Genomic DNA, 26,459 nt, shown 5'->3' on the forward strand with positions numbered 1-26,459 from the left:
GCATTAAGCATATTCACATTTTTTATGCAGCCATCTCCAGAAATCTTTTGCCTTCCCAAACTGAAACTGCCCCATGAAGCAGTAATTCCTCCTTCCCTCCCATGCTGCTCATTTTTAATTCCTTTTGTCATTGAATGCAAGAGAGCATCTGGTTACTTACAGCTGTGAAAGAAAGGCCCCCAAAGCAGTGATTACCTAACAATTGTTTATGATTTTGCTCCTGCATCCTGGGGTTGACCGGACTGGCTAGGAAGCTCCTCCATCCTCTCATACAGCTGCCATCACACGGGGCTGGGACAAGGATAATCTCGAAGCCTTCTTCACTCATGGCTGGTATTGGGTGGCTGGGCGGGGAGACTCAGCAGTTGGGGTTCTCAGGCATCTCTCTCTATGTGGTCTTTCCATATGAGCTCTCAACCAGGTGACTTGGGGTCACCAGACTTCTTACATAGCAGTTGACAAGTGTCTCAAGAGAACCTGCAGAACCTGCACTGGCTTTCTAAACCTAGCCTAGAAAGCTTAGCTTAGATTAGCTTCCATCACAAAGACCCGACCAGGTCAAGGTGAAGAAACATAACCCATCTCTTGACAGGAGGGGTGTCAAAGAATTTGTGGCGTGTTTTAAAACCACCATTTTGTGGATCAGAAGGTGAAGCCCTCACGCACATACCATTCCATATATCAATCAATAGTACAGATCCCAACAGGAAGAGGGTACTTTGCATTTCCAGCAGGAAGTGACACCAGTACTTTACTACCACCAGCAGAGGGAAGAAAGATTTTCTCCCTTCCTGACAACAGCTCAGCCAACTTGGAGCACATACCCCTTTAGCAGGTATCTGTTTATGAGCAAAAAGAGAAGAGTACTAAGGGCTACAAGCTGGGAAACTCCACATACGGGTACCCTCAGCTGACCCAGGAAGGAGCAGCACCGTGGCAACTCGATGGACCAGTCCTCACAGTGACCGGAGACCGCACACAAGAGTGGACCAGAGTGGGGCAAGGAGAGGAGCCACCTTCTCCATAGTGACCCCATGTGGTAGAGACTGGGAACAGCAGTAGTGGGATAACCTGATTTGACGGCTCTCCCAGTTTGAAGGTTCTTGCCTGGAGAATCCCGGGAACGGGGAAGCCTGGTGGGCTGCCTTCTATGGGGTCGCACAGAGTCGGACATGACTGAAGCGACTTAGCAGCAGCAGCAGCCAGTTTGAAGGTTTGTGTGAGGGCTCCTGGTTGCACACCACAGAAGCCAATCAGTTTAGTTCAGTTAAGTCGCTCAGTCGTGTCCGACTCTTCGCTACCCCATGAACCGCAGCACGCCAGGCCTCCCTGTCCATCACCAACTCCCGGAGTTCACTCAGACTCACGTCCATCGAGTCAGTGATGCCATCCAGCCATCTCATCCTCCGTCATTCCCTGCTCCTCCTGCCCCCAATCCCTCCCAGCATCAGAGTCTTTTCCAATGAGTCAACTCTTCGCATGAGGTGGCCAAAGTATTGCAGTCTCAGCTTTAGCATCATTCCTTCCAAAGAAATCCCAGGGCTGATCTCCTTCAGAATGGACTGGTTGGATCTCCTTGCAGTCCAAGGGACTCTCAAGAATCTTCTACAACACCACAGTTCAAAAGCATCAATTCTTTGGCACTCAGCCTTCTTCACAGTCCAACTCTCACATCCATACATGACCACAGGAAAAACCATAGCCTTGACTAGACGGACCTTTGTTGGCAAAGTAATGTCTCTGCTTTTGAATATGCTATCTAGGTTGGTCATAACTTTCCTTCCAAGGAGTAAGCGTCTTTTAATTTCATGGCTGCAGTCACCATCTGCAGTGATTTTGGAGCCCAGAAAAATAAAGTCTGACACTGTTTCCACTGTTTCCCCATCTATTTCCCATGAAGTGATGGGACCAGATGCCATGATCTTCGTTTTCTGAATGTTGAGCTTTAAGCCAACTTTTTCACTCTCCTCTTTCACTTACATCAAGAGGCTTTTTAGTTCCTCTTCACTTTCTGCCATAAGGGTGGTGTCATCTGCATATCTGAGGTTATTGAAATTTCTCCCGGCAATCTTGATTCCAGCTTGTGCTTCTTCCAGTCCAGCGTTTCTCATGATGTACTGTGCATAGAAGTTAAATAAGCAGGGTGACAATATACAGCCTTGACGTACTCCTTTTCCTATTTGGAACCAGTCTGTTGTTCCATGTCCACTTCTAACTGTTGCTTCCTGACCTGCATACAGATTTCTCAAGAGGCAGGTCAGGTGGTCTGGTATTCCCATCTCTTTCAGAATTTTCCACAGTTTATTGTGATCCACACAGTCAAAGGCTTTGGCATTGTCAATAAAGCAAAAATAGATGTTTTTCTGGAATTCTCTTGCTTTTTCCATGATCCAGCGGATGTTGGCAATTTGATCTCTGGTTCCTCTGCCTTTTCTAAAACCAGCCTGAACATCAGGAAGTTCACGGTTCGTGTATTGCTGAAGCCTGGCTTGGAGAATTTTGAGCATTACTTTACTAGCATGTGAGATGAGTGCAATTGTGCGGTAGTTTGAGCATTCTTTGGCATTGCCTTTCTTTGGGATTGGAATGAAAACTGACCTTTTCCAGTCCGTGGCCACTGCTGAGTTTTCCAAATTTGCTGGCATATCAAGTGCAGCACTTTCACAGCATCATCTTTCAGGATTTGGAACAGCTCAACTGGAATTCCATCACCTCCACTAGCTTTGTTCGTAGTGATGCTTTCTAAGGCCCACTTGACTTCACATTCCAGGATATCTGGCTCTAGGTCAGTGATCACACCATCGTGATTATCTGGGTCGTGAAGATCTCTTTTGTACAGTTCTTCTGTGTATTCTTGCTACCTCTTCTTAATATCTTCTGCTTCTGTTAGGTCCATACCATTTCTGTCCTTTATCGAGCCCATCTTTGCATGAAATGTTCCCTTGGTATCTCTAATTTTCTTGAAGAGATCTCTAGTCTTTCTCATTCTGTTGTTTTCCTCTATTTCTTTGCATTGATCGCTGAAGAAGGCTTTCTTATCTCTTCTTGCTATTCTTTGGAACTCTGCATTCAGATGCTTATATCTTTCCTTTGCTCCTTTGCTTTTCGCTTCTCTTCTTTTCACAGCTATTTGTAAGGCCTCCCCAGACAACCATTTTGCTTTTTTGCATTTGTTTTCCATGGGGATGGTCTTGATCCCTGTCTCCTGTTCAATGTCACGAACCTCATTCCATAGTTCATCAGGCACTCTATCTATCAGATCTAGGCCCTTAAATCTGTTTCTCACTTCCACTGTATAATCATAAGGGATTTGATTTAGGTGATACCTGAATGGTCTAGTGGTTTTCCCTACTTTCTTCAATTTAAGTCTGAATTTGGTAATAAGGAGTTCATGATCTGAGCCACAGTCAGCTCCCGGTCTTGTTTTTGTTGACTGTATAGAGCTTCTCCATCTTTGGCTGCAAAGAACATAATCAATTGCTTAAATGAAAAAAAAAAAAAAAGATTTATTCAAATATATTGTGCAGTTCACAGAATCTCCAAAAAAGCCAGAAAGTTGGAGGCAACAAAGACCATTGTAGGACTGCTCATCAGAGATTCCCACTGCCGCTAGCTTGAGTCCCAGGCTCTACGCCTAGCTCCTACTGCAGAGGCTGGGCATTGGACGCTACTGATTGACCCTTTGCCATCACTGCTTCTGGGAGTTAGCATGATCTTCCCTGAAGGTGGTCAACAAACAGAGGTCACAAGATGTGGAACTCTGCTGTCACCACATTTAACCCTGAGGAGCCTGGTGGGCTGCCGTCTATGGGGTCGCACAGAGTCGGACACGACTTAGCAGCAGCAGAACTCACCAGCTTATAACGCAGATGGGAAAATAAATTACAAAGCTGCACTTGACTGGTACAATGGTAAGAAACCTCATCGGAGAATCATAAATCAGCTTTAAGAGTCCAAGAAGACTTCCCCAGAGATGAGTTTAATCTGAATTATGGAAAAACTTTCCAGGCAGATATGAACACAAAAGCCCTGTGACTTGAGGAACCAAACTCAACACCAAAGGGATGGAGAGCAGTTCAGCATGACTGGAGCCCAGGGTGCAGCTGAGGAGCTGGAGACAAAGAAAAGGTCACATCAGGGAGGGCCTGTGTCAAAGAGTTGGCACCAATGAAAGACTTTGGAAAGTTCATGCTGGAGGCATTGCGGAAGATATATTGGAGGGAGTGAGATGAGATAGGGAAGAGAGTTAAGAGATCACTGGAATAATCCAAATGAAAAATGATGAATGGAGAAACCAAAGCAGGGCCCCTATAAAGAGAATGGAACTAATTCTAGATATGTTAAGGAGCAAAACAGATGATATATGGGGACAGAAGACATATGGCACTAGGGAGAGGGATAGGAGTCTAGGGTAATTCCCAGGTTTTCTCTTGGATAATGAGGTGATCGGTGTTGACAATGATTGCAGAAATAAAGGGAAGAGAGGAATAGAAGTAGGTTTAGTCAGGAATATCTGGAAGCTGTGCTGTCTATGGGAGTCTGGCAAAGATAAATAGTAGGAAAATATAAAGTAGGAAATAAAAAATTCAAAATCAATCAGAGGTTTGAAAGTAGTCAGAAACCCTACTGAGAGAAATCACACACCTGAATTTATCCTGATGGTCTAAAACCTGCAATTTCACTTAAGTGGATTTCTTTCCATCTTCTCCAGTGCTTCCTCTTTGTGTGCCAAGTAATCTTACATTCTAGCCACAAAGGTCACTTGAAAATCTCTCTCCCTGATTACTATGGTCTGAAAATTTGTGCTCCACTGTGAAAATTAATAAAGGGAAACCTCACTAAAATGCAGTTGGGTGATCAGAAAGGGAAGCTCTCATGCATATGCCCTCTATATATCAATCAGTGGTACAGATCCCAACAGGAAGAAACTACTTTGCATTTTCAGGAGGAAGTGACACTACTACCACCAGCAAAAGGAAAAAAGATTTTCTTCTTGTCTGGTAACAGCTCAGCCAATGAGAGAGTGTCACAAATTGGCCAGTGAAAAGCCAGTATACATCAAGCTCAGAGTTTTCTCCAATGGCCTTTTCATTTATAACAGGCCCCTCCCAGCTTCCCGATATCCTCTATAAAAGACTTTCCTTTCCTTTGTTTGCAATGTGGACTTGGATGTGGTTCAGGACAATGGCATGTCTTGAATTGTAATTCTTTGCTGCTCCAGAATAAACCTGTTTTATTGGGAAAATAACTGGCTGTTTTATTGTTTTACATTGACCCTCCATACTTATATGTTGAAATTCTAATACCCGGTGTGATGGTATCAGTTCAGTACAGTCACTCAGTCCTTTCTGACTCTTTGCGACTGCATGAACCACAGCACACCAGGCTTCCCTGTCCATCACCAACTGCCAGAGTCTACCCAAATTCATGTCCATTGAGTCCATTGGATGGTGGTGATGCCATCCAACCATCTCATCCTCTGTTGTCCCCTTCTCCTGCCCTCAATTTTTCCCAGCATCAGGGTCTTTTCAAATGAGTCAGTTCCTCACATCAGGTGGCCAAAGTATTGGAGTTTCAGCCTCAGCATCAGTCCTTCCAATGAACACTCAGGACTGATCTCCTTTAGGATGGACTGGTTGGATCTCCTTGCAATCCAAGGGACTCTCACGAGTCTTCTCCAACACTACAGTTCAAAAGCATCAATTCTTTGGTGCTCAGCTTTCTTTTTAGTTCAACTCTCACATCCATACATGACCACTGGAAAAACCATAGCCTTGACTAGATGAACCTTTGTTGGCAAAGTAATGTCTCTTCTTTTGAATATGCTATCTAGGTTGATCATAACTTTCCTTCCAAGGAGTAAGCATCTTTTAATTTCATGGCTGCAATCACCATCTGCAGTGATTTTGGAGCTCAGAAAAATAAAGTCAGCCACTGTTTCTACTGTTTGCCCATCTATTTTCCATGAAGTGATGGGACCAGATGCCATGATCTTCGTTTTCTGAATGTTGAGCTTTAAGCCAACTTTTTCACTCTCCACTTTCACTTTTATCAAGAGGCTCTTCAGTTCTTCTTCACTTTTTACCATAAGGGTGGTGTCATCTGCATATCTGAGGTTATTGATATTTCTCCCGGCAATCTTGATTCCAGCTTGTGCTTCTTCCAGCCCAGCGTTTCTCATGATGTACTCTGCATATAAGTTAAATAATGGTATCAGGAAGTGGGATCTTTCAGAGGTGTCTAGGTCATAAGGTTGGAACCCTCTCGAATGAGATTAGTATCCTTATAAAAGAGACCCCAGAGGTCCCACACCTCTTCCACCATGTGAGGACATGGTGGAAAGCCAGCAGTCCACAACCCTGAAAAGGGCTTTCTCCAGAACCCCACCATTCTGGCACCCTGATCTTGAACTTCCAGCCTCCACAACTATGAGAAATAAACTTTTGTTGTTTGTAAGTCACCTAGTCTATGGTATTTTGGTACAGAAGCCCAAAGGTCTGATGGTAGACCTTCCCAAGCAAAGAGTCATTACCTTCAACATATTAAGATTATGGAAGCAGACCTTGTTCACTGATGCAGCCATTTCTTGTCCTTCACTTCATTTCCAGCTTGAAAGCTATCAAACCATTAATTTTTTTTAAGGCAGAGGCTAGAACCTAGCACTTGAAAGAGAAAGTGTTAGTCGCTCTGCTGCTGCTGCTAAGTCGCTTCAGTCTCGTCCAACTCTGTGTGACCCCATAAATGGCAGCCCACCAGGCTCCCCCGTCCCTGGGATTCTCCAGGCAAGAACAACTGGAGTGGGTTGCCATTTCCTTCTCCAATGCATGAAAGTGAAAAGTGAAAGTGAAGTCCCTCAGTCATGTCCGACTCTTAGCGACCCCATGGACTGCAGCCCACCAGGCTGCTCCGTCCATGGGATTTTCCAGGCTAGAGTCCTGGAGTGGGGTGCCATTGCCTAGTCGCTCAGTCGTGTCTATTTCTTTGCAACCCCATTAACTGTAGCCCTCCAGGTTCCTCTGTCCATGGGATTCTCCAGGCAAGAGTACTGAAGTGGGTTGCCATTCTCTTCTCAAGGGGATCTTACTGACCCAGGGATCAAACCCAGGTCTTTTGTATTGCGGGCAGATTCTTTACCATCGAGCCATCAGGGAAGCCCCACCTAGCACTTATTCCCCCTTAATTTGAGCCTCTTTTAGAAACTAACCTTCCAGCCTTTGCATTGGGTCAAAATTGATCATTATGGCTGGAATTGTTTCACTACATGGCATTTATCTTTATCATGATAACACTGCTGAAGCCATTTAATGAGACACTGGGAAAGACTAAAAACAGAAACTTCCCATGATTATTAGCATTTCATTCATTTTTTTTTTTAATTTCACACAAGTCAAAGGATTGCATAATATTCTAGTTTCCAAGCATTCTGAGTTAATATGTTACATTAAACCCAATACATTTTGCATTCTTACTTCATTAATACCATCATGTACCATGATGTCCATGTCCAGTGAAGAGACCATAAGGGGTTTTTAGAAGGGTATCTGACTGATCTTACTTATAACTGTACTGGGAAGTTCTCTCTGAAAAATGACGTAGTTGCAGCTGCCCAGAAGTTCCCATTCCAAGGCATTTAATCATTCAGACAAGAATCAGCACAAAAATAGAATATTCTATATTTTCAGAATTAGCTTTGATAGTTTTCACCATAATTGGTTTCCCTAGTCCCTCTTCCTATCTTTTCTTCCTTGGACTACAACTGTATTTTGACCCTAGTACCCTACAGAGGTACTCATAAAATTCACCAGTAACTTCCATGTTATTAAATCCCATGATCAGTATTCTGTCTTCATCTTCCTCCACACCAGTTGAACCGATGCTTCTGTCTTTTTTAGATACACTGGAATGTAGCACTCTCCTGCTGCATTTGGCTGTTTCTTCCTGGTCTCTTCTACTAATTCTTAGTTACTTGATCTCCAACATCTTAGACCCTGTTCTGCTTCTCTTTATGCATTCACTTTTTAGAGGATCTCATCTAGTTCCATGGCTTTAAAAGCTATTTCTATGCTGACATTTTCCAAATTTAGTTCCAGCTCTTACTCCATTCTGAACTGTGAATTCAGAATACTCTTCTCAAACATGGTATGTCTGAAAATAATTTTCTAATTTTTCCCTGAAATCTTTTATTTCTGGGATCCTCTCCATTTTAGTTAGTAAGAACTCTCTATCCTTCCAATTGTTTAAGTCAAAACTTTATTGTCATCCTTGAGTTTTCTCTTTCCCTTTTTACTATAGTCAATCCATCAATAAATCCTGTTGGCTCTACCATCAACTTATATCTAGAATGTGACCACTTTTCATACTTCCACTTCTTCTCCCTTGGGCCAAGCCATAATAATATCTTACCTAGTTTACTGTCTTAACTGGCTTCCTGGCTTCAGCTCCTGCCCAATCCACAGGCAAAGTGTATATAGATAAAACTAGCCATTTGCTAGCAGGAAAGATCTGGAAGCCATGGGCTTCCAACCAATAGTATCTGTCACAATAAATACAGGCTTTCCTGATTAGATGAAAGTGTCCTGTAAAGGACGCTCTTTTTAAACATTCTAAGCTAACTATGGGGTCGCAAAGAGTCGGACACGATTGAGCGACTGAACTGAAGCTAACTAGTTAGAAGAAAAGATGGAAGTGGGTCATCTAAGAGTTATATGATATTATCAATCAGGCCTGGCTTCATGAGCAAGCATCCTGTGCATTTGCACAAGGCCCTGGACTCAGAAGGGTTCCAGACTATATCTCCCATTAACACCCTGAAATTCTTAATAATTTTTGAACAAGGAGACCTGGATTTTTATATTGTGCTAAGCCCTGCATGATCAGCCCTGATTATGTAGCTGATCAGGTGATCAATGCCATACCGTCGTATATGACAGCAGGAATTGAGAGGAAAAAGTAAATCTTGGAATCACTACAGCAGAACAAGTATCTAATGATTGACTATGAAGACAAGGTGAAAATAAAACTTAAAATCTTATTTTCTGGGAAAATAGAGTGATTTCCATGAAGAACATAGTAGAAAAGAAGATTTGTTTGAGGAAAAAAGAGATCTCTATCAGCCAGAGGAAATGGAGTTTGAGGATTAAACCCCTAAGGAAAGCTGAGACAAAGAGGACAAAATCTGAATTTGCAGAGCTGGGGCTGTATTTGTTATGGTTTAGTTGCCAAGTCGTGTCTTTTGCAATCTCATGGACTATAGCCCACCAGGTTTCTCCATCCACGGGATTTTCCAGGCAAGAATACCTTGCCATTTCCTTCTCCAAGGGATCGTCCTAACTCAGGGACTGAACCCATGTCTCCTGCGTTGGTAGGTGAATTTTTTTACCACTGAGCCCCCTGGGAAACCTGAGGCTGCATTTAGAGTATAAGAAATTAGGTGAGATTACCAGGAATACATATACAGAAAAGGTATAAGGAGAAACTTGGGGCATCTATAACAGGGCTGGAACCAGGTAACATTGCTATATTTTGTCTTTTCTTTAAAAGACTTGGTCCCATACCACTGAGTTTCTCTGAAAGAACCAAGCCTGGTCAAGGGAGCTAGGTGGGACCTCAGAGGTACTGTAGGACAACATCCACTTTAGAGATGAGAAACCCAAAGCTCCAGAAAGCAGACCAAAAAAAGAACTCTGCGTTTCCTTTTCCCAGCTGTTGAAATGTGCTATCCAAAATTAAGAAAAAAAAAATCTTTGGCATCTTGTGATGGCAGAAAGAGGTCTTGGGAAATTGCTGGAGGTCCAGTGGTTAGGACTGTTTGCTCTCATTCCGCAACTGGTGAGAAAGAGGCCTTGATTTGACTGGATCCTATCACATGACTTCTCTGTAGGCACTTCAACTCCCCTAATGTACAAAGGTTAATACCCCTCGAGCACGTTTCTCCTCTTCCTCCACTGTGGTTCGAGTTGATCACAGCCCTGAGGTTCCTTGCTGAACATCTGAAGGCAGACTTAAGCCTGGCTGCTCCCCAGTAACCTAGCCTGGGGGTAGGCTCATAGGTCAGCCGGGGAGGGACGCTCTTTTCTGGTTCTAATTTGTCCAAAGGCTGTATTCCTGAAAAGCGTTGAGTGTAAGAGAGCAAGTCTGTGAAATGCCTGGCACAGAGTAAGCTCTAAATAAAGACACAAAATTCTTATGAGCTCTGCATTGCACATTTATTATAAACTCACGAAGCTTAACAAACACAAAACGCCAAACTAGAATTATTGGTGTAATTCTTATAGAAAGGTCACATCCATTTTCAACACTTGGAGTATTACCCTGGATCTTATTGTAAAGTTCTTGGAAACTGCCAGGATACTAAAATAACTAGGTATTTATAGCTCTGGTAAAAACTACTGCAATTGTTATTTCAGGATTCTGCACTACGCTGGGATTAAAAATACAGGGAAACGTCACTGGAGCCATGAAGCTACAACATATCATCTTCAGTAGGAAAATTGTGTGTATGCGTGTGTTTTTAATGCTTTGAAGTTTATAGTATGGCTTCTTCCCTATTACAGAAGAAAACTCATGGTTTTTATTATCAAACCATTTTCTTCTAAAATTTCTCAACCAGCATCTACATTTGTCAGCCAGGCACCACAGGGCCTGGGTTAACATGTTCCAGTCCCCATCCGCCAACCGCGGCCACCGCAGTCCAAGAAGACCGGTGAGGACCCAAGACCTGGAGTTGCGAATCTGAACTCTCATCCCATGAATCACGCAGAATCACGGTTTCAAACCCCAGATTCAGCTGGTTCCCTCCCAACGCTCTCTGCAAGGGACCACGGGGGGCTTGTTTCTCCGACGTTTTCTACACGTTGAATAGCTTGTCTCTCGGTTCGCGATAGCTGGGCCGCACGCCCCCAAGTCAGAGGAGGTCACGGGGGTTCACCACCTCGCTAACACCCTTCAATTTGAAGAGCTTTCAAAATATAACAATGCCCACTGACGCCGGGATGAACTTAATCAGCCTGTCTGGGATATAGGGCCCGGCACGGTATTTAGTTAGTACAACCAACCCCTAAGGTAGTACTAACGAGCACCAGGTGGTACTGCCTCCCCGGCCAATCGGGAGCACCACACAGGCGAGCGGGCAGGGACCCTGGGCCCCTCTGCGTTCCCACCTGCCCCGCGCCTCTGACGCACTACGCTCCGCGCAGGCGCACAGCGCAGCGGCCGGCCCGGGTCCGCGCGTGCGCATCGCCCGGCGTTTCTGCCGCGGCAAGTCTCCCGGCGGGAGGGCTCGTTGCGCGCGGCGAGCTCCGCCTTCCAGCCGGGCGGGGGGCGTGGGCATGGAGCCGGCCGCCGTTGCCTAGTCCCGGACCCGCGCCGCTGCTTGCGGCGCCCCGAGGTCTCCGTCGGGTGGACCGGGCGCGGCCTGGCGCTGCGCGGATGGCCCTGCTCGCAGTCCTCCTGGTCCTCTTCCTGACCGCCGGTGGGAGGTGCCAGGAGCAAGCCCAGACCACCGACTGGAGGGCCACCCTGAAGACCATCCGGAACGGCGTTCACAAGATTGACATGTATCTGAACGCCGCCTTGGACCTCCTGGGAGGCGAGGACGGGCTCTGCCAGTATAAGTGCAGTGACGGTGAGGGGGACTCCAGGCCCTGCGGGGCCCATGCCTTCTGGGCTGTTGGGGGGACTGGGGTCGTGGAGGTGTGAGATGCCCAGCGAACCTTGTCGATGTCTTTCTGGCCCTGGTTTGGAAAAACCTAAGCACCGCTGGGATCTTGCCGTTCTTGTGATTGAGCAACCTGCTGATAAGTTCACACCATTGCTTTTAGAATGTGAGAGGTCTCCTGAGAGTACTCTCCATTCTGTTTCATTGCATCTGAAATATATATATATATATATATATTTTTTGCAATTGCATGATGACGATTGCCTAAGAACTTAGTGACATACGCTTCATGGGGATGGAGTGAAACAGACTGATTTTAGAGCCTTTAAATTAGCTGACTATGCAAAACATACGGAGAATTTTCAAGTCATGCTGTTTTATGATAACTTTTTCAAGAATTGGTTTAAGTTTTAAAGCTACAGAAAATAAATTGCGACCTTTGTACAGACTTTGGTGTACTTTATTATTGAGAAAGAGTTCCGATTGACTCTTCTAGAACGATTCTATCAATACTTGACGGGAATTTTCTTTCCTTAGATGTCAGTGACCTGCCTTCTCATTGTTGGTTGCTATTAATATTATTCTTTTGATTTACTTTTTCATATTTTTAAGCTTGAATTCTGTTTGAATCTGAGGACTTGTTTGGTGTCATTGTTGGTGATACCTTGGTATTTCAGGCAGAGATCTTTCTTTTGAAGCCCTTGACTTTTTTGAATGCCTAAATGCTATAAGAGTTCAGATGAGGTACTTGGGCTTCTTTTTTGAAATTCAGAATGCTAAGAGTAATTGGGAGACCATGTTTCCCATATATGTGGACAAGCGTGGGGCCTAGTTAATATCATGTTTGGCAGCTCAAAGTAAAAGGCAACTCGGTGACTTTAGTGGTAAAACTGAACATAGGTGAATTTAAAGGGACTGTCATGTGAAAGCATGATGTAACATGCAGTCATAATTTCTGCTTTTCTGTTAATGCAGGTAAAGAATGAATTATATGTTGTAAGCGATGAACTGTTAAATATTCCTTCTTAAATGGATGCCTGAATGCTACTACCAGTATTCGATCAGGAAAGGTGTTTTTGTCCTTTTAGAGCTTGTTAGGAGGAATGAGAGAGTAGCTTGAAGATCAAATGGTTGCTTTTCTGGAGACAGACGTCACCGTTTTACTTAGTCATCCCCATTCATTAAACAAATATTTGAGTGCCTGGTTTATGGCAGGTGTTCCACCAACTGGAGATTTGGCAGTGAACAAAACCGACAGAAAAATGGGGAAATGGGAAATAAAACCTACAGAATCCGTGTCCATGGCGCTTACATTCTGGTTCAGAGAGACAGTAAACTGAAGACTAAGTAAAATCAGCCAGGTCTGCAGTGTGGGGGGGTCTGAAGTGTGCCAGCACTTCCAGAATAGTGCAGCAAGGAGCCAACGGTGGTGGTGCTGGGAGGCGGTTAGTTTACTCTTTTAAAGGGGTTCATGGAAGGCCTCACTAATGAGATACTACTTTAGAAGAAGTCTGAAATGGTGAAGGTGACACCGTGATGAGCTAGGGAAAGGACAATCCAGGCAGAGGCAACAACCAGCATAAAGCACCAGAATTGAAGGGCCAGGCAAGGATGACTCTGTAGGTTTTGGCCTGAGCCAAAGGAAGGATGTAGCTGCCATTTACTGAGGGAGGAAAAGTTGGAAGGATCAGTCTTCATAAACTGATTATGAGTAAGGGTTCTAGAGTTTATTTTATTACATTTAAAATGTCTCTGAAGTTAAACGGATGCTATTCTTTTTCTTTTAACTTGTTGTGTATTGAGTATAGCTGATTAACAATGTTGCCATAGATTGAGGTGGACAGTAAAGGGACTCAGCCATACATGTACATGTATCCATTCTCCCCCAAACTCCCCTCCCATCCTGGCTGCCACATAACACTGAGCAGAGTTCCCTACGCTGTATAGCAGGACCTTGTTGGTTAGACATTTTAAACATAGCGATGTGTATATGACTATCCCAAACTCCCTAACTATTCCTTCACCCTGCCCTTTCCCTCAGCAACCATATATTGTTCTCTAAGTCTGTGAATCCATTTCTGTTTTGTAAATAAGTTCATTTGTATAATTTCTTTTTAGATTTCACATATAAGGGGTGTCTGATTCTCCTTATCTGTCTGACTTCACTCAGTGTGACAATCTCTAGGATCCATGGATACTATTCTTATTAAAAATATTGTTTTAATCTTCCCTTTTACTTACACCTCTTCCACAGCCTCACTAAATTTACCCTTTAGAGCAAAGTTTCCAGCATAAAAAACACAAATGAACTTGAGAATTTAGGAAATGGTATGTTTCAGTGAAAATCTTTTTGTGTCTTAGTAAGTACTGTCTGCTCATATAGGACTCATAGGTTCCAAATCACCAAATTAATAATTTTGACATAATGAAAATTGTTCTTTAATTGCTGTTACTTGAGAAGTCTCCCTGGAACAGTGTTTCAACCTTTCCTATATTTTGAAGTGTTGAGTGACCTTATCAGAACCAAATAGAAACAGACAAATCTCAAAACTGGAGGAGCATGGTAATTAAGGGATGTAGCAATAAAGGACATGGCAGCCCACTGCAGCGTTCTTGCCTGAAGAATCCCGTGGACAGAGGAGCCTGGTGGGCTGCTGTCCATGGGGTCGCACAGAGTCGGACTGAAGCGATTTAGCAGCAGCAGCAGCAATAAAGAACTCAAGGGAGCCTTTAAAAAAAAAAAAAAAAACAACTTAATGACAGAAGAGGTGTTGAATTAAAGGGCACAGATTTGTTGCATTCATCTATCTTTGCTCTGTGGAAGGAGAAGCTGTATGAAGACTTTCTCCCCCTGGCCATCCTCCCTGGGGTGGGAACAAGGCTTTATTGAGAGTGAAATAAAGTAACTTAGGGGAGAAAACTTAATGGCCACTATTTTTTTTTAACTTTTTTCTCCTTGACAGCAGAGAGGATTGAGGGGAAAAAAAATTTCCAATTTCCTTTGAAATATAGAAAATAAAAATTGGCTTGTAAAGTGTTTTTAATTATGAGTAAGCCATTACTTTATTCAGTGATTGATGTCTTAACAGGATCCCTTTGGCTGTTGTACTGAGAATAAAAAGAATCAAGGGAAATGGAGGGCAGGGAGCAAGAATGGAGATAGAGTGGCAAGTGCAGGAATTCAGACCAAAATGGTGGTCCTTTTGTTCTGGTTGGTAGGAATAAAAGTGGTGAGAAGTGGTTGGATTTTGGATATATTTTGAAGGAAGAGCTTAAAAGGTTTACTAATAGCTTAGAAGGAGGGTGTGAGTAGAGTAAAAAAGGATTCCAGAGTTGTTAGTCTTGAGTAATTGTGAGGATGGAGTTGATGTTAACTGAAAGGGGGGATATCATGGAAAAGATAGTTTTGTGATTCATTAGGAAAATAATAGCATATTTGTATGCTTTTGAGAATGACTAGTAGAGAGTAAAAACACTAATGAGGAAAAGAGAAAAGAGAATTACTGGAGTTACAGCCTTTGGTAAATGAGAGGAGTGAGTTCTAGTACATAAATTGATTGGCCAGGAGCAGTGATGGCGTTTCTCTGTTAATTGCAGCAAAGGTGTAGGATACGTGCGCACATGCCGGTTGGGGTAATGTGCACGTTCTCTTCTCATTCCTTGGTTTTCTCAGTGAAGTAGGAATAGAGGTGATGTGCTGAGTGAGAAGGTGGGAATGAAAATGTTGGTTGTTGTTGTTTAGTCGGTCAGTGATGTCCGATTTCTTTTTCAACCCCGTGGACTGTAGGCCACCAGGCTCCTCTGTCCATAGGGGTTTCCTAGGAAGAATACTGCAGTGGGTTGCCATTTCCCCAGGAAGTATTGGAGACTGAGGAAAATAGGAGAGTGAGTATACTAGGGGGAAAAAGTGGCATTAGGGCTTTTTGGAGATTAATAATCAGAAATTTAAATTCTCAAGTGTTTGAGAAAACAGGTTGGAGTTCTGTACTGTGCTTCCTGCAAAATGCAGTAGTAAGAGCTTTCTGAGACCCAGTAGCCTTCCCCTTATGCCTCTCATCTGCTTCAGTGTCTTTCAGGTGAAAGACATTGGTCTGTTGAAAATATTTAAACCAAATTAAGAAACATATGTAGAAAAGAACTATCTTTGTCTTAGTCCAGGTGGATCTTTAGATTTCAGCTGCCCATGCAGATGATAAAATGGAAAGCATTAAGATAAGAGCAGTTGTTGAGTTAAAAAATGAGGTCAGTGAATAGTATTTGCGTGTAGTTGTGCGAAGTGGGTTTGGTTTGTTTTTAAAACTCTTATTCATAGCCCATTTTCCCTTTAGCTTTCTGTACACAAATGCTGAGAAATTATACTTTGTAATTTCTGCTTGTGTATTTTAGGAGACAGTGACCACAACACACTATGCATTTTTGGTTTGACTCATGTTGTTTCTTCTGCTGTTGAGTTTTTACTTGCGCTGTGTATTAGTCTACTCAAGTTGATGTAATGAAATACCACAGACTGGGTGATGTAAACCACAGGAGATTATTTCTTACAGTTCTGAAGGCTAAAAAGTCCGAGATCAAGGTTGAGCCAACCCTTCTCTATGGTGAGGGCCCTCTTCCTGGCTTGCAGACCTCGGCCTTCATGCATGGTGGGGGCGGGGAGTGCAGGAAAGTAAGTTCTCTGGGCCTCTTCTTAAAAGGGTACCAATCCCGTCAGGAGGCCCCTACCCTTGTGACCTCATCTAAACATAATTACCTCCCAAAGAACCTATCACCAAATGCATTGATAGGGCTGCAGCATATAAATTTGGGTGTGGGGAAACACAGTTTAATTCCTAGCACTTAGTAAAAACTGGCACCCAGTAGAAGTGCTAAGTACTTTTAATGTTCAGCAGCTTCTAATACCATTTATAACAACATTTAAAATAGTATTAATACAGTTGTAATCTTGGTATCCATATCGAATTAACCTTTTTTTCTTTTTCTTAAACTCTTCTCTATTTATTTAAAATTTTAAAAATTTTGTATTTGCGTATAGTTGCTTTACAGTGTTGTGTTAGTTTCAGGTATATAGCAGAGCTATTTAGTTATTGTTGTTCAGTCGCTAAGTCGTGTCTGGCTCTTTGCCACCGCATGAACTGCAGCCTGCAGGCTTCTCTGTCCATCACTGTCTCCCTGAGATTCCCCGAACTCATGTGCATTGAGTCAGTCAGGGTCTTTTCCAGTGAGTCAGCTCTTTGCATCAGGTGACCAAAGTATTGGAGCTTCAGCTTCAGCACCAGTCCTTCCAATGAATATTCAGGGTTGATTTCCTTTAGAACTGACTGGATCTCCTTGCAGTCCAAGGGACTCTCAAGTCTTCTCTAGCACCACAGTTTGAAAGTGTCAGTTCTTCGGTGCTCAGCCTTTATGGTCCAACTCTCACATCCATGTTTAGTTATACAGGTACATATATCTATTCTTTTTCAGATTCTTTTCCCATATAGATTATTACACAGTATTGAGTGGAGTTCCCTGTGTTGTACCATAGGTGTGGGTTGATTATTTTATATAGTAGTATGTATATGTAAATCCCAACCACCTAGTGTATCCCTCCCCCTACACCTTTTCCATTTGGTAACCATAAGTGTGTTTTCTAAGTCTGTAAGTATTTCTGTTTTGGAATAGGTTGATTTGTACCATTCTTTTAGATTTCAGATATAAGTGATATCGGAGAAGACAATGGCACCCCACTCCAGTACTCTTGCCTGGAAAATCCCATGGATGGAGGAGCCTGGAAGGCTGCAGTCCATGGGATCGCTGAGGGTCAGATACAACTGAGTGACTTCACTTTCACTTTTCACTTTCATGCATTGGAGAAGGAAATGGCAACCCACTCCAGTGTTCTTGCCTGGAGAATCCCAGGGACTGGGGAGCCTGGTGGGCTGCCGTCTATGGGGTCGTACAGAGTCGGACACGACTGAAGCGACTTAGCAGCAGCAGCAGCAGCAGCAGAAGTGATATGTCTTTCTCTATCTTACTTCACTTAGTATGATAGTCTCTAGGGCCATCCATGTTGCTGCAAATGGCATTATTTCATCCTTTTTTATGGCTGTGGAAAATGCCATTGTATTTACGTACCACATCTTTATCCATTCATCTGTTGATAGACATTCAGGTTGTTTCTCAATGGTAAAGAATAGGCCTGCAATTCAGGAGATGCCAGTTCTGTCCCTGGGTTGGGAAGATCCCCTGGAGGAGGAAATGGCAACCCACTCCAGTATTCTTGCCTGGGAAATCCCATGGACAGAGGAGCCTGACAGACTACAGTCTCTGGGGTCTCAAAGAATCCCAGACGACTGAGCAACTAACACACACACAGTAGTTTTGGAGGTTTGTGTGCAATGGAGCAGTGACTGAGGTTCGTAAGATACAGTTCTTGCCCTGTAGATTTTAACCTAAAAATATAAGCATTAGAACGTGCAGGAAAATAGGTTGGATTTATGTTTCATACATATGGACCCAGTCTAGCCTGTAAGCTCTGGAATAGAAGTCCAGAATAAGGATTTCTATGTGTGTATGGTGTAGAATTACAAATAAACTGTCAGAACACTTTATGAACTGCCATCTATGTGTACATCTGTACATTTGTACATATTTTGCTTGAGAAGTAAAAATAATTTGGTAGACAAATCAGCATTTTTAAGGCTCATCCAATTTAACACATATTCACTTATGTCAGCATCAAACAGTAAATATTTCCAAGGCTAGTCCAGCATATTGTAAACTGTGTATTTTCTAACATATTTGAGAATTAATTTTTATAACATTTGTATTTTATAGGATCTAAGCCTTTCCCACGTTATGGATATAAACCCTCCCCACCGAATGGATGTGGCTCCCCACTGTTTGGTGTTCATGTAAATATTATTCTTTATTTTTAAGTTTTTATGATTGGTAGTCTTTGTAACACTTGATAAACCATCAGTGTGTTCTCAGGTTCAGAAATAATTTTCTTTGTTATAATAGTGATCTTCTATAGATAAAACACAGTAAGTTCTAGTGAAACTAAATAATGTAAAAGTCATGTTTTGTTTTTTCTAATCCTGTAGATGTTAATACCATTTAAATGATATTTCCTTTATGTCACAAATATGATTGAAAAGTTTGGAGTATAGAAGTAACACTACTTAGGATGAAAAAGTATAGGAAAGCATAGGATTGTCTGGGTTGAAACCAGACTGAGTGGGATAGCTGTGTGTTTGTTATAAGGGAGGCTGAATCTGAGCCAATGTTATGGGAAGAAAATGTTTTATGAAAGTGATTCCTGGACACAAAGGTTTTGCATATAAAATTACTTTAAATAAAAGGAATAATAATATCTTTAGGGAATTGGCGAACACTTAAAGATTAAACATAAAAACCAAAAAAAAAAAATTCAGTTGTAGGAGCTTAGACGTTATCAGTGACATTTCATAAAAAGGACATTGTATTGAGAATCTGCCTGCAAGGCAGGAGACCCAGGTTCAATCTCTGGGTCAGAAGATCCCCTGGAGGAGGGCATGGCTATCCACTCTAGTATTCTTGCCTGGAGAACCTCATGGACAGTGGAGCCTGACGGGCTACAGTCCATGGGGTCACAAAGAGTAGGATACGCCTGAGTAACACTAACACTGTATTAAGGGAGGAGGTACAAAATACTTTGGAATGGCCAAAAGTCATACTTATGTAGCCCCTGAAAAAAATCTTCTAAAGTTCCTATCTTTATCTTTTTGTTTTTAAAATTATGTTTTATGTCTTGGAAATTGTTTGCTATCAGCAGATGACTGCAGATACTCTAAGATGGCAAAATAGGGAGCTTTGGGGCACAGTTTCGAGGGAGAGGATGCAGTAACCTGGGGGGTGCAAGTGAGAGTAATGGAGAGAGATTTAACCTGAAGAACATTTGGAGGCAGAAACAAATTTTGAAAATTATCTATACAACAGTATTGTCTTTGATTTCTAAGTCTCTTTGAATGTACTACTTCAGAGAAAGGTTGAATTTCATCAACAATAATCCATCCAAATATCGCTTTCAGCTTAACATCGGCATCCCTTCCCTGACAAAGTGCTGCAACCAACATGACCGGTGCTATGAGACCTGCGGCAAAAGCAAAAACGACTGTGATGAGGCGTTTCAGTCTTGCCTGTCCAAGATTTGCAGAGATGTGCAGAAAACACTGGGGCTGGCTCAGCACGTGCAGGGTAAGGCTGATTTCATGCCATGGGGGTGAGCATGTGTTAGTATCAGATTCAGAGAAGGCAGTAGCACCCCACTCCAGTACTCTTGCCTGGAAAACCCCATGGACGGAGGAGCCTGGTGGGCTGCAGTCCATGGGGTCACGAAGAGTCGGACATGACTGAGCGACTTCCCTTTCACTTTTCACTTTCATGCATTGGAGAAGGAAATGGCAACCCACTCCAGTGTTCTTGCCTGGAGAATCCCAGGGACGGGGGAGCCTGGTGGGCTGCCGTCTATGGGGTCGTACAGAGTCGGACACGACTGAAGCGACTTAGCGGCAGCAGCAGTATCAGATTTACTGACAGAAATCTCTCACTCTGTATTACCTTATCTGTTGTGACACAGTCCTATCAATTTCCCGAGATGATTTTTTCATCTAAAATGATTTACAGTCACGAAGCAAAAAGTGGTAGGGAACCTTGGGAGCAGGGTGTGTGAGGCGGTGAAGAATTCATCCAAGATCTTGTGCCCTGTAGTACAGTCCTAATTATCCAGAGTCTGAAGTTCGAAACTCTGGATCCAGTGAAGTTCCCAGTATAGCACAGTGGATTTGGAGTAGGAAGTTCCAAAGATTTGCATCTTAACTCTGTCTCTGTGTTGGGAAGGTTCTCAAAACCCACCCCCAGGCTCAGTGATTTGCTAAGTGGACTCATGGGGCTCAGCATGGAGTCCTATTCATGGTGATGGTTATTGCAGAGTCAGCAAAGATGACTGGGTGTTTCAGTATCCTCATTTATAGAATGAGAATGATAATACCCATCTTGTAGAGTTATCATAAGGGTAAAATGAGCTATTTGTAGAAATACACATTGCTGTACAAATACCAGTAGTTAACAAGATTTTTTTTTCCCCTATTGACAAGCCAAAGAATATACCATACACTGAAATAACAAGAGGAAGGGCAATAAGAGGCAGGAAAGGAAATTGCCATTTTTAAGCACTTTCCATAAGATACTGTGCTAGATACTTGAGACATGTTTTCATTGATGTTCACAGAAACCCAAAGTACTAGTTGGCATTATGCCCCTTTCTAAAGGAAGGAAACTGAGGTTCAGAAAGAAGTAACTTGTCCCAAGTTACATACATCTGTCTACTCCAGTATTCCCCAAGTCTCACAGGTGTCTTGGATTTTGAAATCCTATTATTAGTAATAACTAGAAAGTAATAAGAAGGAGGAAATCTCTGTTCCAAGTGAAGCTTGAACTCACTCTCTCTGGATCCCTTTAAATGCTTTTGGCTAAGGTAAACTAGTTGTCCAGCTGAAGCACAGATACATGTCATTTCTGCTTTCTGACCAAAGGATATACTAATGTTAAATGATGAAACCGATTTCCTTGTAATTTCCTATTTAATAATCATAACCTTTACACTTCTGCAGTTAGTTGTATTCCTTAATGGCACAGTCTTTTGGAAACTTTGAAAATGCCAAGAATTTGTAATGAAAAGTTTCTTTCTTAACCTGAATGTTGGAAACTAGAAGTATTTGAATAACTAAAAATCACTCTGTGCCACGTCTCTGTAAGTATATTAAGATAATCTTGGACTTCCCTGGTGGTGCGGTGGATAAGAATCCGCCTGCCAATCCAGGAGACACAGGTTCGGTCCCTGGTCTGGGAAGATCCCACATGCCATGGAGCAATGGAGCCCACGTGCCACAGCTAGAGCCTGTGTTCTAGAGCCCGCGAGCCACGACTGCTGAAACCCGCTTGCCCTAGAGCCCATTCTGGGCTACAAGAGAAGTCACTGCAGTGAGCAAAGGCCATGCACCACCACAAAGCGTAGCCCCCACTCCCTGAGACTCAAGAAAGCCGGTGAACAAAAATGAAGACCCAGGGCAGCCAAGAAAATTTTTTAAAAAATGTTAAAAAATAGATCATCTTACCTGGGTGTTCTAGGTTTCTTAGCATAAGAAAAGTTAAATCTATTGTCTTTTCTTACAGTCTTTCAAAAAATTAAGAATTCCCACCAGAGGAAAAACACCTTCGATTCCTGTGTCTCCCCTCCCTAGCCACATTTGGATATTGGTCCAAGAGAGAGACTGAGGTCCATTTACTTTAAGCCTCTTAAATGTGTGACCATTAAAAGCTATTGGCTTATAATTAAATGTTTTGAGGTTTCTCCATTTTTAACCTTCACTTTTTTCTGCACCTAAAAGTCACTCCTTAAAGAGCAAACTGAAGAGTGTCATCAGGCTTCTCTGTTAATGGTATTTTTCAGATACCAGGGAAACTAACAGAGATGAGCTTATCAGTGCTACTGAGAGAGACTCATTGTCTGGTACAAAAAGTTGGGTTGAATAGTTGCATGCAAAGAAAACATACCGGTGAAGAGGCTGAAATGAAAAGTCTTTGTATGTACGTTTATGTGACTAGTTTGCGAGCGCTTGGGAAGATGTTCACCTAAAATAGATTTAAGCGCCCACCAAGGCTGTGCCTGACACTGGGCTGAAACGTGTAATATATGTGACGAGTGAGTGATGCTTTGCAGTTGCCCAATAGTGATGGCACTTTCTTACTTTGCAGCCTGTGAAACCACCGTGGAGCTCTTGTTTGACAGCGTCATACACTTAGGCTGTAAGCCGTACTTGGACAGCCAACGAGCCGCATGTAGGTGTGGCTACGAAGAAAAAACCGATCTTTGAAGAAGATGCTGACAAGTGGTGACAGCAGATGAGGACAGAAGAACATAACCCTTGACAAAGAGCTAATGTCTTTACAGCCTGAAGTTGCCTTATTTTTGTGACAGGATTATTTTAAGACCTTACTTTGACATTAAAGCTTCAAGCTACAGAGACAAATGCAGGTTATCTTCCCAGACGCTGCTGCCTTAGTGTGCCGCATTGCCGTGACAGGTCACAGAACGCGGCCCGTGGTAAGGGGGGGATTTTTTAAAGAAAGAGTATGACTCAGTTTTCACAACTGTATTTACCAAAAAATAAGGTCAAACGTGAAATTCATGATAAGGTATGTTCAACATCATCTTATTTGGAAATAGGTGAAGTCTTCACTTAGAAGTATGTTTGTTTTCTGTAAAATTTAAAATATACATAGATGCCCAGAAGGATCTGACTTTTATTTTTGCTCTTTCAATTAACACATACTATACAGTTTTTCCATAGCCCACTGAAACATAATGAATAAGCCACATTTCCATGAATGATGGGACTAGTCACAAGGACAAGGGCATGTCTGTTTCTCTTGTAAAATTGGAACCATCTGCTGGGACCTCTTAGGAAGCAAAACTAGTATATCTAGGTATTAATATAATGTGCCTACAAGATGACATGAACAAAATTCAGAAGCGTAGCCATTCCCATGTTATGAACCACTCATGACAAATGCCGTATTTTGCTATAATTTGCCTATTGGAAAAAAGATGGATTCAGTAAGACAAAATGACGAGTTGTTTAATACACATCAGAGCAATATAACCTATTATGCTTTGGTATTTACTCCTTAGTACTTGCTTTTCATAATAGATTTGGGGATATTTTTTAAAATACTGTAAACCTTTTACTAATACTGGCCTTAACAAAATTGTTCTTGATATTGTTGGGTTTTTTTTTTTTAAGTCTTTAACTTTGGAATCAAAAGAGATGGAAAACAAGATACAAAAAACTGTCTTTTATAGAGCTCAATTTGTGCTGAAAATTATTAATGCATATTTAAGAGCAAATCCCAGAACTTTAGCTGCCTCTGAAAAATCTCTTCAGCCCCTTGGGAACTTCAGCTGTGTCTCTCTACCATTCTTTGCTTACCACTGGCTGTTGACTTTCCCTAGCGCAAGCTGTGTATGTCTTCTGGGTAACCTATGGCCAAAGTTATTAAGATAAACCGCTTGGAAAGTCAGAGAAAGACAATACCAGGGGAAATGGTTCTTTTTAAATCACTAAATCTTTTTAAATCATTGAGAAGAACTAAAATATGTTTTGGAAAAAGACCACATTTCCTAACTTGGAATATATGTCATTGCTAAGAACTTGATACTCCCCCAACTGAGATGATGGCGCTCTTCTGCTAACAGATGTCCTCTGTTAAACAAAGCAAGTGTGTGCCTCAGGGCTAAGTAAGCAAACTAGACTCCAGTCAGCAATATTTGACCGGGTAGCTTTAAACTTAAAATAGATTCATGGATTTTCTTGGCAACCTTGGCTTTCTCAAGAGGACAAAGTCAGAATGTCTTTGTAAAATATTTATTCATTATCATAAATGTACAGATATCAGTAGAAGCAGCTTTTATGTTCAGATTTTTAAAAACTTGTCTAGGAATAATTTTAGGTTTACCAAAAAGTTGCAAAGATAGTATAGAGGCTTCTCATATACACTTTATCCCTGATGTTAACTAAGGCGCCAACATTGGTTGGTTCTATTAATGCAACTCTAGACTTTATTTGAAGAAGGCAATGGCATCCCACTCCAGTACTCTTGCCTGGAAAATCCCATGGATGGAGGAGCCTGGAAGGCTGCAGTCCATGAGGTCGCTGAGGGTTGGACACAACTGAGTGACTTCACTTTCACTTTTCACTTTTCTGCATTGGAGACGGAAATGGCAACCCACTCCAGTGTTCTTGCCTGGAGAATCCCAGGGACAGGGAGCCCGATGGGCTGCCGTCTATGGGGTCGCGCAGAGTCGGACACGACTGAAGTGACGTAGCAGCAGCAGACTTTATTTGACTTGCACTAGTTTTTCCACTAATGGCATTTTTCTTTTCCAGGATCCACTCTAGGACACCACACCGCGGTTAGTCATCATGTCTAATTAGCCTCTAGTCTGTGATGGTTCCTCTGTCTTTCCTTGTTTTCCTTGACAGTTTTGAGAAGTACCAGTCGGGTGTCCTGTAGAATGTCCCTCAATTTGGGTTAGTCTTTCCTTGTGTTTGGACTAGGGTTATAGATTTTTAGGAAGAAAACCAAGAGTTGACCAGTTCTTCTCATCAAATCATACTGGTAGTTGATTGTTACCAGCTCGTTAGGTTAACTCTAGACATTTGGTTAAGGTAGTAGTTGTTAGTTTTCTCCACTCTGAAGTTACTATTTTTCCCTTCCTATGCTTCTGTTCTTTGGAAACCAGTCACCAAGTCCTGGCTGTGGTAGGTGGGGGATGGGCAAGATTACATTCCACATTTTGATAGGGGATTATATCTAGATATACTACTTGAAATTCTTGTTAATCTCCCCCTCACCCACTTATTATTCAATTATTTGTATTAGTATGGATTCATGCTTATTTCTTTTGTATTCTGGGTAATAGATACAAATCCTTTCAGCTTGGCTGTTGGGAATTAGGTCAGGTTGACTCTGTATGTGTTTGACCTGCACCCTCCTTTTAACTTTTGAGCATCTCCATACTTTCTAGCCAGAAAGTAGGAAAGTTGCTTCAGGCTCATCTTCTATATTCCCCGCCCCAGCCCTAGAATCAGCATCTTTTCAAAGGTTACTTTGATTGAAGAATGGTTTCCAGTGGCATGTAGAAACCGAGATCTGGACAGTGGATAGCTTGTTTCTACTAGGGTGTCACTGCTTCGAGACCCTCCCACCAAACAGAGCTAGGAAATATATGTATACTAACCAATGTACATATCTGTAATTACTTATGTGTATATATATTAAGCTGTCTTCACTTGAATTCTGTACAACAGGGCATATATTTAAGTTTTAAGGATGGTATTTTCCTTATCTACAGAACACATTAATGAAAAAACAAAATCACATGCCAAAAACCTAGCTTTTAGCAGGTCTTTGCATGACATATATTGATATTTTAAAATAATAAAACTATATTGCCTTCAAACAATGCCTGTCTTTTTAAAGTCTTTTGACTCACCTCTTCCAGGGACAGATATGGCTGTACTCATTTCATAGTTGGAGAAACCGAGGTACAAAGAAGTTGCAATGAAGACAATTAAAAGACGAGGGCAAAAGCAAATTAAACCCATCTTCTTGAGCAGGCTTTCTTCAGTGACCCCCCAGAATAGTCTAGACTAGTAGGACTAATTAAAAGGTTGTTTTGTTAGCTTATAACTACTTCTCCCTAAAGTAAAAATGTGCTATTTCTGTCAGTATGGATAGAAGCACAAGATTGTCAGGTCAAAATGATCATTATTTTATGTACAAAACAGGAATAACATCTAACAAAGTGAAGATAATGGAGTCTTTCTGTAAAAACAACTCTCTTTTGTAGACTGGCTTTATTAACTTTAGGGAGTAGAATGAGACCGATTAGGTAAGGACCCTTCCACACAGATAACGTTGCATTGGCCGCAGTTCACAGACACTACCTGCAGTGCATCCAAGTCTTGCAGAACACCTGGCTCTGATGCTTGAAACAGCCCCCTTAGTTTGCTGTTTTTCCTCAGAGTGTTGGTTCAACCAGTATATGAAACAGAACTAAATGAAGAGTTACCAATCAAAATACCTGAAACTAGACCAACAGTGTCATCTTTGCATTCAGGCTGCAGTGATGTTATGCTTGGTTTGGTCTCAGGCTTAATTTGGTTTCCGAAACATCCTTCAGTCTCCTTGCTGACTGCTTAACAATGCTTGTCTTTGTTGG

The 26,459-nt window shown here is 42.2% G+C and overlaps 1 protein-coding gene across 1 annotated transcript; it reads left to right on the plus strand.

Moving 5' to 3' along the window:
* The first annotated feature begins 11,207 nt into the window (after positions 1-11,207).
* On the plus strand, positions 11,208-22,964 carry PLA2G12A (phospholipase A2 group XIIA). Its single transcript, XM_005896230.3, has 4 exons — positions 11,208-11,623; positions 18,470-18,546; positions 19,705-19,870; positions 22,430-22,964. The coding sequence occupies exons 1-4, from the start codon at positions 11,428-11,430 to the stop codon at positions 22,546-22,548; spliced, it is 558 nt and encodes a 185-aa protein (XP_005896292.1). The 5' UTR covers positions 11,208-11,427; the 3' UTR covers positions 22,549-22,964.
* The last annotated feature ends 3,495 nt before the right edge of the window (positions 22,965-26,459 follow it).

Source organism: Bos mutus, chromosome 6 (assembly GCF_027580195.1).
Source record: "Bos mutus isolate GX-2022 chromosome 6, NWIPB_WYAK_1.1, whole genome shotgun sequence".
In the NCBI taxonomy this organism is placed as follows: domain Eukaryota; kingdom Metazoa; phylum Chordata; class Mammalia; order Artiodactyla; family Bovidae; genus Bos; species Bos mutus.